The sequence below is a fragment of the Dermacentor silvarum genome, chromosome 3, assembly GCF_013339745.2.
Source record: "Dermacentor silvarum isolate Dsil-2018 chromosome 3, BIME_Dsil_1.4, whole genome shotgun sequence".
Lineage (NCBI taxonomy): Eukaryota > Metazoa > Arthropoda > Arachnida > Ixodida > Ixodidae > Dermacentor > Dermacentor silvarum.
Window position 1 is genome coordinate 127,412,222 of NC_051156.1, and position 14,088 is coordinate 127,426,309.

Here is a 14,088-nt window from a genome sequence, read left to right on the forward strand (position 1 = left end):
TGTAGATTGAAAGAGGCTACATCCCGCACTGTAGCAATTGGCAAAGCAGCAGTTTCGGCGTTGCGTGTCAAATGGTCCACAGCAACTGTGATCCACCGGTTGCCATCCGGCGTCATTGGAAGCGGGCCGTAGAGGTCAACGCTGAGGCGATCTAAGGGTTTGTCAGGGCACAGAAGCGGCTGCAAGGCACCAGGCAGGCGCGCGTATAGGTGGTGATTTGTGACGTTGACAGTCAGGGCAGCACTGAACGAACTTTCTGTGCAAAAGTGAACACTCCGAGTGGCGAAGGCAAATACCGTTCGTATGTGTCAAATACTCCGACATGGCCACATTGCGGATCGTCGTGAAAAGACATAAATATTTGTGATAAGTTGCGGTGAATGGCCAGTAGCCATCTACGGCCTTCGGGAGCGTAGTTGCGTCAGTGGAGCACGCGATCCCGAATGGCGAAATGAACAGGGGCGCTATAACGTAAAATGATTCCAAACTGTTTTGATTCCAAACTCCTGATGTCAAATTTACGTAAGCACCAACGGAAGCATCGGGTGGCGACGCGCAGCGATGTCTGAACAACCCAATCAAACACTCTCCTCGCTTATAGGAGGTCACCTTATTTAGCTTTCAAAACCAATAACATTGTCCACACTCAGCGGTCTTTCGTATCTAATTGGCTGACAAGAGGCCGGGAGCACGCTCTAGAGGAGAGGGTTTCGATGGGGCCGAGCCATGACAGTGAAAATATATAACCGCATGAAGAGGGTGGTGCCAGCTTCTCAGATTGGTCCGCTTCGCCTTACTTAGCTTGCGGTGGCTGGTCGAAAATCGCGGCAGCGTGCAACGGAAGGATAAGAATACCGCTAAACGGATCCTCAGCGAGGAAGAGCTGGCAGAGCGATGTCGTATGCACACCGAAAGGGCTCGATAACGTTTTACTGCCACGCAAAGATGGTTTGTCATGCGCAAATAAATACATGCTCACCGGCAGGTGCGAGTAGCGAGGGCCTGAGCGACCGGCAGGCAGCCATCTTCTATTCGTTTCGGAACGGGGCAGTCTGTGGCTATGCAAAAAAATTTCAGTTTTGTTCGGCATATTAATGCATTTTTTTCGCGTACACGTCACTTTGACGTGGTGAGCTTTCGTGGTTTTGTGAGGTCGCGTGACAGACAGGCGAAGTGGCATAGCCAGAAAACATTGGACCAATAGCAGAGGGCTAATGGTGAAAAGGCGTCGAATCAGGAATCATTATTTTCTTTTGTGCGGTTTAATCAGGCATATTAAGTGTGTACACGTTATATCAGATGGGGAGCTATCGCGGTTTTCGTGACGTCGCGTGACAGACAGGCGAAGTTGGGAGTGGCCTGAAAATTGTTTGACCAATCATGGAGGCTGATTGCAGAAATTGGAATGAAAACAGTTTGCAATCATTTTACGTTATAGCGCCCCAGCTTTGCGTCGGAGGGACCGGGAGAGAGGGATGGTAGATGATCTGGAGAGATAGGCGAAAATAGAAGCGATCCACCGGTCACGGCGTTGTTAGGTGTCAATTGAGCTAAGGTCTAGAGATGACATCGTGTGAGCCCAAGCGGTTCCGCAGGCCAAGTCTGGAAGTAGAGGTGTATGGGACAGGGCTTCTGCATGAGAGTGCTTGCGTCCGCAGCGGTAGACGACGGGAATAGCGTACTACTGGATTCGGAGTGTCCAGCATACTAGACGGCCAGATGGGTCATTCAACGTGGCGAACCAACAAAGCGCGTGGTGATCCGTTAGTAGATCGAATGGCTGGCCGTGTAAGCATGGGTTGAACTTGCCAAGCGCCCATACTAGAGCCAAGCAGTCTTTGCCAGTCACGCTGTAATTTGCTCCTGCTTTTGTTCGCATGCGACTCGAATAGTGGACGAAGTATTCGGAGTTCGCGGGCTTTATTTGCCCGAGGACGGTGCCAAGACGGACCCCGCTGGTGTCTGCATGTACGTCGGTTGGAACTGTCGGGTTGAAATGCCGAATAATACGTGGAGAGGTATAAGAAAAAGACCCAGCGTAGCAAACGCGACGTGGCATGTATGGGACCAGGAGGATAGCTCCGCGCTACTGCGTAGAAGCTGGGTCAAGGGCGACATGATCGATTGCGAAATTTCGAACAAAGCGCCGGAAAGATGAGCATAGGCCCACAAAGCTGTGAAGTTCTTTGATGTTAGTTGGCTTCGGGAACTCAGCTACTGCACGAAGTTTCGCAGGGTTGGGTAGGACACCTTGCTAGGACCCGGAGTGCCCTAAGATGATCAGCTCCGTCGCGGCGAAGCGGCACTTGTTGAGGTTGCGTTGCAGGCCAGCGTTGGTTAGACACGTCAAAACATGTCTAAGGCGAAGTAGGTGGGTAGGAAAATCAGACGACAAAATCACGACATCCTGGAGCTAACATAGACAGATGGACCACTTGAGGCCACGCAGCGTATTGTCTATCAGTCGTTAAAACGGGGCAGGTGCGTTGCAAAGTCCAAAGGACATCGCTTAGGATTCGTACATGCCGTCAGGTGTAATAAATGCAGTTTTCTTGTGATCGGATCCGCCATCTGGACCTGCCAGAAGCCAGAACGCAAGTCCAGTGAAGGAAAGACTTCTGCTACTTGAATGCTGTCAAAGGAGTCGTCGATGCGCGGCAAAAGATAGCCGTCTTAGCACGTTACCTTACTTAGTCGACGGTAGCCAACGCAAAAGCGAATAGATCTCTCCTTCTTACGAACGAGAACGAGAGGAGATGCCCAGGGACTGGGGGATAGTTGAATAACACCATGGCGTAGCATACCTTGACTTGGTCGTTATTGACGCGATGCTCTTCGGCAGAGACGCGGTACGGTCCTTGACGCAACGGCTAGTGTAAACCGGTGTCAATGTAGCGCTGCACTAACAACGTTCGACTCAGATGCGGCTGAGAAACATCGAACGAATTTCTAAAGTGGTGTAGAAGCTGAAGAAGCTCGGAGTGTTCGGCAGGGTTGAGTGTATCGACGATCGAACTCGAGAACACGTCACTCGACGACTCTTCAAGTATCGGTGACGGCACCGCAGGAGACTGGGGAAAGGGCAAAAGAGGCAGTCGGGATGTCGGTGTCCTCGCTCACGACCAGGTTAGGTGGCTGATCGATAGCTGCGTGGAATGGTGCGTCACACAGCGAGGAAAATTCAACTTTATCGCGGGCGCCGTTAATGACAGCATTATGACGGGATAGGAAGTTCCACCCCGGGATGACGTCATGTAAGCAGGCACAAAGAGCCATAATCTCGACAATGCGCACACAATGCCTAGTATAAGCACACGGGCAGTACAGGCTGCGACAGGTGTAACGTGCTGCGCGCTTGCCGTGTGTATAGCGACACTCCAGAGAGCGGCTTTTTCACCTTGTGCAATGAAGGTAGAATTTGATGGCTATAACAGATACGGTGGCACCGGTGCCCACCAGGGCAAATGTAGAAACACCGACAGGTATTGCGACCATGTTAGCGGCAGAGGCGCGGTGCAGCTCGAAGATGGCGCAGTTCTTGCCTCGTGAACTGCGGCGCTTTGTTTTCGTGGTTGGAGTGTGGGGGTCGGCGACGCATTGCCGAGAGCGATCGTCGACGAGGAGTTGGGAGTGACGCGACGGAAATTCCGGGAGGTCCGAAAAACATACCACTGGGAGGGACCAGGAGCGGATTGGCGCATGGGCGCCAATCGCTCCTGGTCGACGCTGCCCGTCCGTACTCGGACGGCCGGGCAGCGTCGTTTGAAGATTCAAGGCGACGGCGGCAATAGCGAGTGACGTGTCCTGCAGTGCTGCAGGCCACGTCATACAATGGGACATGTCATACAAATGGGACGACTTTCAGGTGTCCTCCAAGGGTGGCTGACTCTCGGCTCGGCACAAGATGCAGTAGGAGCGGCGAGTGGTGCAGATTGTTGGAGGGTCGAGAAAGGCTGCTGGGGAAGTCTACGCACTACCTGCGCATACGTATTAGGCGCGGCTACAGGCTGCACTGCCTACACATATGTAAGAGGTGCTGCCACAGGCTGGTGGTGAGCGACGGGAACGGCTTGAGCGACCTCTCCAGCGATTACATTGCGGAGCATTGTCATTCCATTAAAAAACTACTGATGTTCGGCAGACTATGTAATGCGTAAAGCAGTCAATCGGAGCATTTTTGTAGTAGCGGAATGTATAATCAGATAAGGGACAAAGAGGCAGGGTCTTCTTGCAGTCACGTTAAGAAAATTCGTGGTGTAGAATGTGTTCATCTGATGTGGTGACCCGCTAATTTGACATCGATAACTAACTGTTCTGCGGGGCATGATTAGATTAACCATCCAAACAACGTCAGTACCACGAATCGTTCCTCACGTTCTTGTGCTTTACTTTGATGTAGAAAACAGAATTGGGGGGTGCCTTAAGCAATGTTCTCTTTCTGAACTTCGCTTACATCTATCTTGTTCTGCGTCATAAACTCAACTGTCCTCTTCGCAATTTCCCGTTCTTTCTGTCGCCCCTCCTGCAGCTGCGATTGTCCTTGCTGCAGGCTTTCTTTGTGGCTGGCTTCTCTGCCGGCCTGGGACCGGTGCCATGGATCCTTGCGGCTGAACTGACTCCGTTGCGTGGCTCAGGCATGGAGCTGGGCAGCGTGTGCGCCACCAACTGGGCTGCCTTCTTCGTGTCAGCCAACTTCTTCTCCACATCAGACACAATGCAGCGGTTGGCCATCACGCTGTGGGTTTACAGTGCTCTGACTGTCGCCAGCGGTCTCATTTTCTTAGCCCTGTTGCCGGAGACTGCGCAGGCGTCCATCGAGGACGTACTGCTTATAGGACAAGAAGTGAAGGTTAGCAAGAGTGAGGGCGTCGCGCCTTCGAGCTTATTCATTTTCATTTCAGCTTTATAGTCATACAACCAAGTGCATATTAGCCTAGAGGACAGGCGTAAGGACTTAGGAAGCATATAGCGTAGCATACGTCCCCTAACGCCACTTTCTAGTTTACACACACAGATCAACATTGACTAAAGCGAATGAACATCTATAGTGAGGTCAGAAAAATACGTGGTGGAGAGGAACTAGAAATAAAGAGGTTAGACGTAAAAAAGAAATACAGAGTGTTCGCGTTATAAAATATCATACAAATAAAAAGTTACAGCTTCATTTATCTAAGCTAAAAGGCTCACGTGACGCGTTTCCTCTTCGGTGCAAATTTTTTTATCTTTAGCTGCTGCTGAGTAATCGAACCTAGCTGATAGTTAAGCCAGACAAGTTGCTTATGCTTTCAAAGTAGCGGCAAGCAATAAAGGGCATTCACCGCGCTCTTTTTTACATGAACAGATGCGTTGCAATAAAAAGATGAGCCCACTGGCAGGTAGTCATGTCCTCAGGTATTCAGGCCTCGGTTAATGACTTAGCACCGCTCAATAGGCTTCCGTTTAGGCTTCCTTGAAAGCGCGCAGGATGATACAATAGGAAGCCCAGTGTATAGAATATGACAAGGATTGATCCGCCACTCACGAGCTTTGGCCAGTATTTATTGATTCCAGATGTCATTGCAAGACGGCCAGGCTATCGTGTACTCTTAGTCTCGGTGTCGCAAGCAACATATGAATCGCCTGAGAACTGAGAAAATGTTACAAGCGATTGAAACACACAAATGGTAGAACACCGCATGCGAACATCCATTTAACATAACTAAAAAAATCTAACATTGGAAGTAGTATAGAGTTGAATGTTGGAAAAAAATATCTACGTTGAGGTTTCAGAAATGTATCGATATATATCGCATTTTGACTTAAGCGAACTAGCAATTTGCGAAAAAAAAGGCCTGCTCAGACGCTGAATAAGTTTTAAGACAATCCATAAGAGTAGTGCACAGAGACATTTCTGCCGTCCTGTTTATTTCTGCTTATTTCTGTTTATTCCGAAGCGCTGGGAATACATCGCTTACTAGTTCAGCCTGCTCGCGCAATCTCTCGCGCACTCAAACAGCACACCTCAGCGAGGAATGTTCAGGAACATGCGCAAGGAAATGCAGTGTCATCAACTATAACCTCTCGCGGTCCCGAGAAAGTAGAAATACTCGCAATTGACTCACAAGCAAGTACCTGCTTACATGACATTGATTCTAACGTGTCCGATGTAGTGGACTCTGAACCGAAGTCCAAAGGGCTGCTGGCAAGTCGCTCCTGTCAAACGCGTTAATCTTTGCACTTTGGCTCCGTTTTACACTTACCAGGCCGCGCTGCCAAAGCTACGAATATAGCGCGGTAATTGAAGTCCCAATCCGACCGTTTCCCAGTGAAGTGGCTTTTAGTCTGCGGCTTTTTCATTGGAATAGCGAAGTCCGTAATTACAACTAGAACTTGTCGGCATAACATAAGTCAATTCTTGTACTTGTGCGTCCTTGTTCTTCCAGTAGGCGACGCACTACTTTTTGGTCGCAAGCACAAACGCTGTGCTGCGGCTGCTGGTCAAATAAGCGCTTCGTTCCACTCGTTTTTTTTTTTGTTTTTTTTTGTATTCCATCGTTTGCGACACCTTTGACGTCATATATACGTCATATTTTGTCAGCTGAAAGCACGGTGTAAGAAGGTAGGTGCTCCGACGGCGCGCCCGCGCTGGGGCGAGAGAGCGGCCACTTCGTGTGACCGGAAGCGAGCGCCGCCGCTAGGGGCAGCACGTGTTCAGGAGGCCTTGCAGCAGCGGCACAAGAGTGGATAATTTACCACCTCCGTCAGCATTTAAACACTCATACCTAAACATGTGCAAATTTTCGTTATTCAGACGCCAAATCCTGAGCAGGTAGAAGGTTTCATGCCACTTACTGTCAAAATACCGTCATTTCCAACACGAGAGAGACGCGTCGTCTGCTCGAGCAGACGGCGCGCTGCGCTTGCCGCTGCTCGCCGCATCGGAGTCAATCGGAATGTCGCCAGAAATATAAAGGGACGTTCCTCCAACCAAATAGAGTCGTTTTAAGCAGGCTAACGACATATACGCATCGAATTAAAGCACCTCTGCCGCGCGTGCCCATAAAAGCGCCAGCAAAGCCAGCGAAAAGTGGCCCCCAGAACAGGTGCTGCCCCTTGCGGCAGCGGCGTGCGTAGACTCACACTAAGTGGACGCGCCTCGCGCCGCAGTCGGATCACCTACCTTCTTCCACCGTGGCTGAAAGTATAACACGTAATGCTATGTCGAATGTCATTGCGCATTTATTTCAAATGTACCGTACTATGTCTTCTTCGTGAAAGCAAGCAGTGATAGAAGTCTCTATAACCTTCTCATAGTTTCCTGTTCTCTGTAAAACAGAAATACATTGCAAAAGTAAGCAAAAGTGATTTACCCTGGTCATGTTCACTCCAACTGTGTGTCTCTTTCTCACCAGCACCACCACAAGGACACAAGGCCACATTCGGATACCACAGCACCGCCTTCAGAAGCACATGAACAGGCTGCTGCCTCGAAGCGAGACGTCGCACCTACTGCTAATGCGTTACAGCCGCCGGCCGACGCCGTTGCAGCACCATCGGGGCATCCGAGCAAAGCAGCTTCCACCGAGAGACAGCGGGCGCGCCATTCGGTGGCAACCGGTACTCCATCTGTCGCGTCCCGGCGTTCCACGGCGTCCAAGGCGAGCGCCGCCTCCAGGCGCGCTCCAAGCGCCGCTTCCCTGAAACAACAACAGTGAAGCGCTCGGCTACTGTGGCACCGACGCTCCAAAGAACGAAGCGACGAGGCCGGAGCGATTTATACGAAAGTGCTGGCTGCTCCCACAATGACAGCCAAACTTTTCAATTTCTTTTAAGGTTTTTTTATGATGACTTTCTTGCGGCGCAATACGTGCCGCATTTTGTACCCGCTTAATGTACGCAGTTCAGTACCGCATAGATAAGCTCACGTTTGTTATTAACCAAACTGGCATCAACTTTTGATGTCCCTGCTCCAAATTATTGTGTATAATGTGCAATTTGAATTACTCGTCGTCACTTCTTTTTCTTTTGTATCATTTTCTGAAGCAGATTTCTTGAGACAATACGCAGTACTATTCAACTCCGCAGAGGACAACTATCTACAGGAATCCACCGCGAAATATATCGCCTAACGCTCAACATAATATACTTCGGGGTTAGTTGCGTCGTAATATCAAAACTAAACAGCGGTGCACGCGCATTTTCTCATGTGCCGCACCTTTCAGTATCAGAAGTTTGCTTTCTTACGCATACATTAACTTCGAGGTGCACCGAGTGCATTGCTTTCTAGGGTACCTTATTCCATTTCTAACGCACGTGCTTTTTCGACTTAACTACTACGTTCATTGAGAGGCACTCTCACCTTCATCTCCACGTGTCCACCTCTTATTCGAAAGCGCTATACGCCTTTTGTCTGCCTAACTACTTTCGTGAAGGTAAAAAATTGTGAAATTCTTCTAATTAGGTACTATCAGGTGTAATAACTTTTTTGCTTCCGGGTGCTAACACAGCAAACAATTGATGTTTGCTGCGCTTAGAGCAGATGCAGTTAAGGCTTGACCTTTCGGTGTAGGTTTTTTGTTCTTGGTTCGTGTAATTTTGCTCACGCGTGGTTCAAGATAAATTCGGTTTGGTTGCGGTGCCCAAATTTCATGACATTTCGGGTCTTCAAGAAAATATTTTCTATAACAAAATAAGCATTCGACGTTTTTAGTTTTAATGCAAATAATTTACGAAAGTACGTCGATTTCTCTCTTTTCAATGCGTTAGCATGCTTATGGTACTTCACGTAGTTTCACGGGGCTGTGTATGTTCGTATCTAACTTTTTCCTGCATAAGTTGGTCATTGGGTAGCCCGTGGTCGAATGGGTAGTGCATCAGGCTGCTCTGCTGAGGAAAAAGGGTTCGAAGCCAACCGTCAGACTAACTTGGGTGGCTGAGTACATGGCCATCTGCCGCTCTTCTACGAATCTCTTTAACGCCTACATTGGTTACTGTGGATGCGGTACTGGGCAACGTTAATAGAACCAACTCAGTTTCTCTCTCTCTCTCTCAATTTCACAGCTCCGCTGAAAACGTGAGACCCGTGGCGGTCGCGAGAACTAACGGCGCTGCGATCGAGTCGCGCTACCGGCAGTGCTTCCGGTTACGCGCCTTTTTTGCTGCGGCTGCGTCCTGTGTGGTTGTTTCGGTTCTGCGCATTTGTTGCGCCTTGCAGACGTTCGTTGGGAGGTTTGAGTGCTCGCGCTGGTCCGTGGAGGTGTGAAGCCTGGCTTGTGTCGAGCATGCGATATGCTGATGTGTTTTGCACCGGGTAGAACACGTGGCTACAAGTCGTCAGCTAAGCGCTACTTTATTTTATTTTATTTATTTTATTTAAGAAAATACTGCCAGTCTGAATGCCAGACTTTAGGCAGGAGTGAGCAATACATTGAAAATATCACGACACAGAAAATACAGAAGGAACAAAGTGAAATGCAGAGCCGATCCTACTGCAGTAAAATAAAAAGGTATAAATCCTATAGAATGAAAGCCCACGCAAATCAAAACAGTTATGTAATATTACAACATAACTAACACCACATTAGCACCACAGCAGAAGCAATTACCACTTATATAACGCAGTGAAAAAGGCTGGAGCAGATACATACGCCGCTCAAAAACCCAACGTCTAACAAGTAAACAACTTCGGCAGTTATGCTCGCAAACAAAACGACGACAGATGTCACACACAATACAAATAATGCCATAAGCAATGGTATAAGTACAAACGAACAAGTTTAAGTAAAACACGTCAACCAAGTTAAATAGCAATAAAGACTGCATGGGGGGTCAGAACAAAGTACACTGTAAAAAAATAAATAAAATAAAATTGTCAGTAAGACAGTGCAGACAACGCGCGAACGAACGATTTCAGATCGGCGCTATCGAGAACCTCGGGTGGCAAATTATTCCAGTCGTTAATCGAACGAGGAAAAAAAGAGTACCTGTATATATTGGTATGGCATAGGTGTTCAGTAACTTTTTTAGGGTGAGATGAGCGCGTTTCGCGGCGCAAGATTGGTTGGACGTATTTACTTTTCTCTATTGCTAGCTTGTCATTATATATCAGATAAAATAGCTTCATTCTTTCACGATACCGTATCAATTCCAAAGTTTCTAATCTTGCGCTTTCCAAGAGAGATGTTGGAGATTGGTAGGCATTAAATATAAATCTTACAGCTTTCCTCTGTACTGATTCTAGTTTATCTATGTTAACTTGTGTGTGCGGGTCCCAGACAGCCGACGTGTGTATTCGTGTATTCGTGAATGCGTGTATATTCTTTGGCGAGTACCACAGGCCCGTCAAGCGAGAAGTGTCATGCCTTGTATCTGCACAAAAATGAAGTTAAATGGTTTAATCATTAAAATATAAATGTAGATGATTGGTAGCTTTATAAGACATAAGGAACAATTAAAAAGATTGATCAGAGGGAATATCTATAGGGATACATAGGGCTCCATAGAAAATGCATCGGGAAGCTTATAGTAGCGGTAGGCCAAATGAAATTTGGGAGCGCGCCAGCGCGTAATACGATTGTAACTTTCGCCAAGGAAATGCATAGCTTATACAGGGTGTCCCGACTATCACGCACCAAGATGCTACGTAGCTCGACGAGACCAATGTAATGTTGTTTGCCGTCACTTGGAAATACTCAAATTATTTTGTGCATTCCGCCTAAATACAAAATAAGTTTTAATTATATATTCCACTTTTCAAATAATATTGGATTACAAGTGTAAATAAGAAAATTGTAGAGTAGCATGAAGAAAAATATCTGCGCTCGAATGACCCATTGAGCGAAATGCAGCTCCACTAACTAGAAGCCTGGGGAGTTGCAAAACATGCAGTGATGCACCGCTAATGGGCTCATACAACCTCAAGCAATGGCTCATAACCCCGTAAACACGGCCTCCCATTACGACGAGAGAAGAGAAGTGAAATTCTACGCTGGAATGATGAGCGGCAACGCAGCCAGCTGTGGAAGACAACGAAGACAGACGCGTGAGCAGTGGCACGAGCGCGTGCCCAGCGCGAGCACGAACAACTTGCTTACCTTCGACGACTACGACAACGGCGACGATTACGACCGGAGATGCTGACAGCCCGGGCGCAAAATGTGCTTCACACCTAAAACTCCAGACACAGCTTTCTGTTGCTCAATACGTGCTACATAAAAGTGTTTTTCCAAGCGTGAAAGAAGCACGCGAACATACGCAAAGTTCCTCGAGCGGCCAGTCGCGCGGCAATTTAGCGTGTATTCGCGGGCTTCTTTAACGCTCGGAAAAAACACTTTTATGTAGCATGTATTGAGTAACAGAAAGCTGTATCGGGATTTTTTTCATGTTGATCTACAATCTTCTCAATGACACCTTTAATAGAATTACAATGTTTGAGAAGTTGATTAATTAATTGAGATATATTATGCATTTAGGCGGACAGCAAAAAAATGTCGCAGCTTCACCCGAAAAGCGAAGCATCAATTGCGATAACAAATTAGTAGAGTAAGGATAGTAATACGGAGCAAGGATAGTAGTTTATCAGCTGTATACCATGTTCACGGACCACTGCTACACAAGGCCTGCCGGCCCTATGCAATGCATGGCTTTCCTCGAGGATTACACAAATATCATTGACCCGTCATCGTTGTATCGTTAACCTCGACGCAAACGACTTCAACCCTGGAACATCGGCAAGAGTGAGCACCGCTCATTACAAAGTGACAAGGCAGTAGCGCCGCCCTTCCTGATAACACATTATCTACACGCATCCACCCAAACTCACACACAAACTTACACAACGCTGTCACCCGCATGCCAAAATAAAATGGAATTAACGCGCCGAAGCATGGGTGACCACTACATCAACCGCACACGAATGTTCGAAGCTGAACGTTTCGTGATGGTCCACAGAGTGAGCGAGTGACCAGCAAAACTACGACTTTGCTACAAGCTATTACAATGTACAGACCATCAACGTTCCAGGTCTTGTGTGCAGCATCAACAAATCTACCACAACTAAACACACACGCGAGTGACTAGGCAGAAAATAAACAACCAGATAATGACCAAACCGAGGAACGTTACTCAGTCAGAAATATGACAAACCGCTGCTTCATTGTTATTGGCAAATAAAGAACAAAACGCACTGATTCTGATTTAATTCAGAAGCACGAAGTTCGGTAAGCTTGAAATGCATTTGAATACGCTTGAATATATCAGAAATCACTTACATGTCCTCTCAAGCTATGGCCAGAGCTTCGTGTCTTACACCCAATCGCCGTCTACGATTTGCTGAGGCGCACAGCTTTGGTGAGCCGCATAGGCATCATGCACATCTATTGCAATCACGGACAACGGAAGCAGCTGAGGAAACCAATAGACGCATGGCCCCGTGATCAAACATGGCGGCACCCACGGGATTCCAGGCGAAATTCGCCCATTACTTCTAGTTCAGTAATTAGGGAATTTTTAGCCATCTAGAGAGGCCGTAGCATTCCTCTGGGTCAAGCAGTGTTGACAACATAGTACATTCGGCATTATGGCGGAATTTGACAATGTCTCGAATAGCACCTCTCACGCATAAAGCTGCCCACCAGCGAAAACTTTCCCACTAGGTAACTGTTAGAAACTCTCTTCTTCTAACCATTCAGATTCCTACAAAATTTAGTCAAGGGAACTTTCACGCTTGGGTCACTCAGCTGTCGCTTGGGTCACTCAGCGGAACGGTGGTTAGTACGTGTATCTGTCTGATCTTTATGCTTCTGGCTTCAAATGTCTTTGGGACGTTGTTTATTACGCTTTATCTTTCTAAACTACCAAGCAATAATAGTTTTCTAAAAGGAGCAATGTATATATATATATATATATATATATATATATATATTATATTAACAAGTCTAATTATTGGAAAATCGATATCAATATTCATTTGCACAAAATGAGCAACTAGCACAGTCACAAAGCCGTTTGAAGCAAGAGGGATCATGTTAAGGTAAATCAACGTACGGTCCATGATTTCACACTCGCTAGCTACATCACAATACTCGCCGCTCCCACGAAAACTAGTGCCAGAGTTCTAGAGCTCCCTAGTAAATTTGGTATGAAACTTTATGGTTCCACCACACCGCGCGCTAATCACGCATGCTTTGTGAATGCCATGGTAATCAGATGGCAGTGGCGGCGACTGCGTGAAGCCGTCTAGAGTGATGCATAATCACTATCGCAATGAAATCAAAGTGCACTAGAAGACAACCTCGCTGTGTGTTGGAGTTGTAGTCCCATCATCTGCATCACGCATGCGATGCTCCGTCATAGAAGTACAGGAATGGTGATCTTCCCATAGACGTTATTTGTGTATTCGTGAGGTGTCTGTACTAGAGCTATACATCCCGGGAGGTGTCAGCCAATGCCACTCTGTTTTAGCAGCCTTGGTGCCATGAGGTACCGTACTATGATTTTTTAGACAGTTGCCTGCCGCTCCTTAGGTCACGTACCACGTGATGCCTCGGGGTTCTAAGGATGTTGCACTTCGGTGGCCATGGCTGTGGGCGGCGCTGGTTAACACGCCGAAGTGTGCCTCTTGCCAATTTCCGATAATGCCGCCGAAGTCTTTTACAGAAGCAAGCATTTAAATGGAAGTTTTGAAGTGTTCGTAAATAATACACAATTCCCACATGATCGGTAAACATATAAATGTAGTAAGAATGAACTGTTTCCTGCAAGTTCGGTAAAAAATTATATTCCAGACCAGCATTTTAGCTGCAGACGTAAAGGTTTCAATGCATTATTGACTCGCATAGTGCTGGCACTTTTGTTCGCGAAAAAATTTATGCGAAGCTCGAACTGACAATGATTACGCAGGGAAATTTTTTTCTATAGAATGTACTCGGTGCCAAACGGAAAAATGAAAATAAACTGGCTGTAAATCCGACTCTTTACTCCAGCCAAATTAAGCTCAATGGCTACATCCAAACCGCACTTACCAGTGTAATAAAAGCACAGGCCCTACACAAGCTGGAACTGCAAAGGCCCTTTATTTGCAGGCACTGGCCAAAGTTAATCGCTAAACAA

The 14,088-nt window shown here is 47.3% G+C and overlaps 1 protein-coding gene across 1 annotated transcript; it reads left to right on the top strand.

The window, feature by feature from the left end:
• The first annotated feature begins 4,313 nt into the window (after positions 1-4,313).
• Positions 4,314-7,781, top strand: LOC125944533 (uncharacterized). The gene is made up of 2 exons (XM_049665032.1): positions 4,314-4,849; positions 7,392-7,781. The coding sequence occupies exons 1-2, from the start codon at positions 4,637-4,639 to the stop codon at positions 7,692-7,694; spliced, it is 516 nt and encodes a 171-aa protein (XP_049520989.1). The 5' UTR covers positions 4,314-4,636; the 3' UTR covers positions 7,695-7,781.
• Positions 7,782-14,088: the final 6,307 nt, after the last annotated feature.

Excerpts from the sequence above, each read along its gene's own strand:
- LOC125944533 (XM_049665032.1), top strand. The coding sequence starts at position 4,637 with ATGGAGCTGGGCAGCGTGTGCGCCACCAACTGGGCTGCCTTCTTCGTG. Across the intron at positions 4,850-7,391 it reads TTATAGGACAAGAAGTGAAG|CACCACCACAAGGACACAAG; the intron begins GTTAGCAAGAGT and ends CTTTCTCACCAG.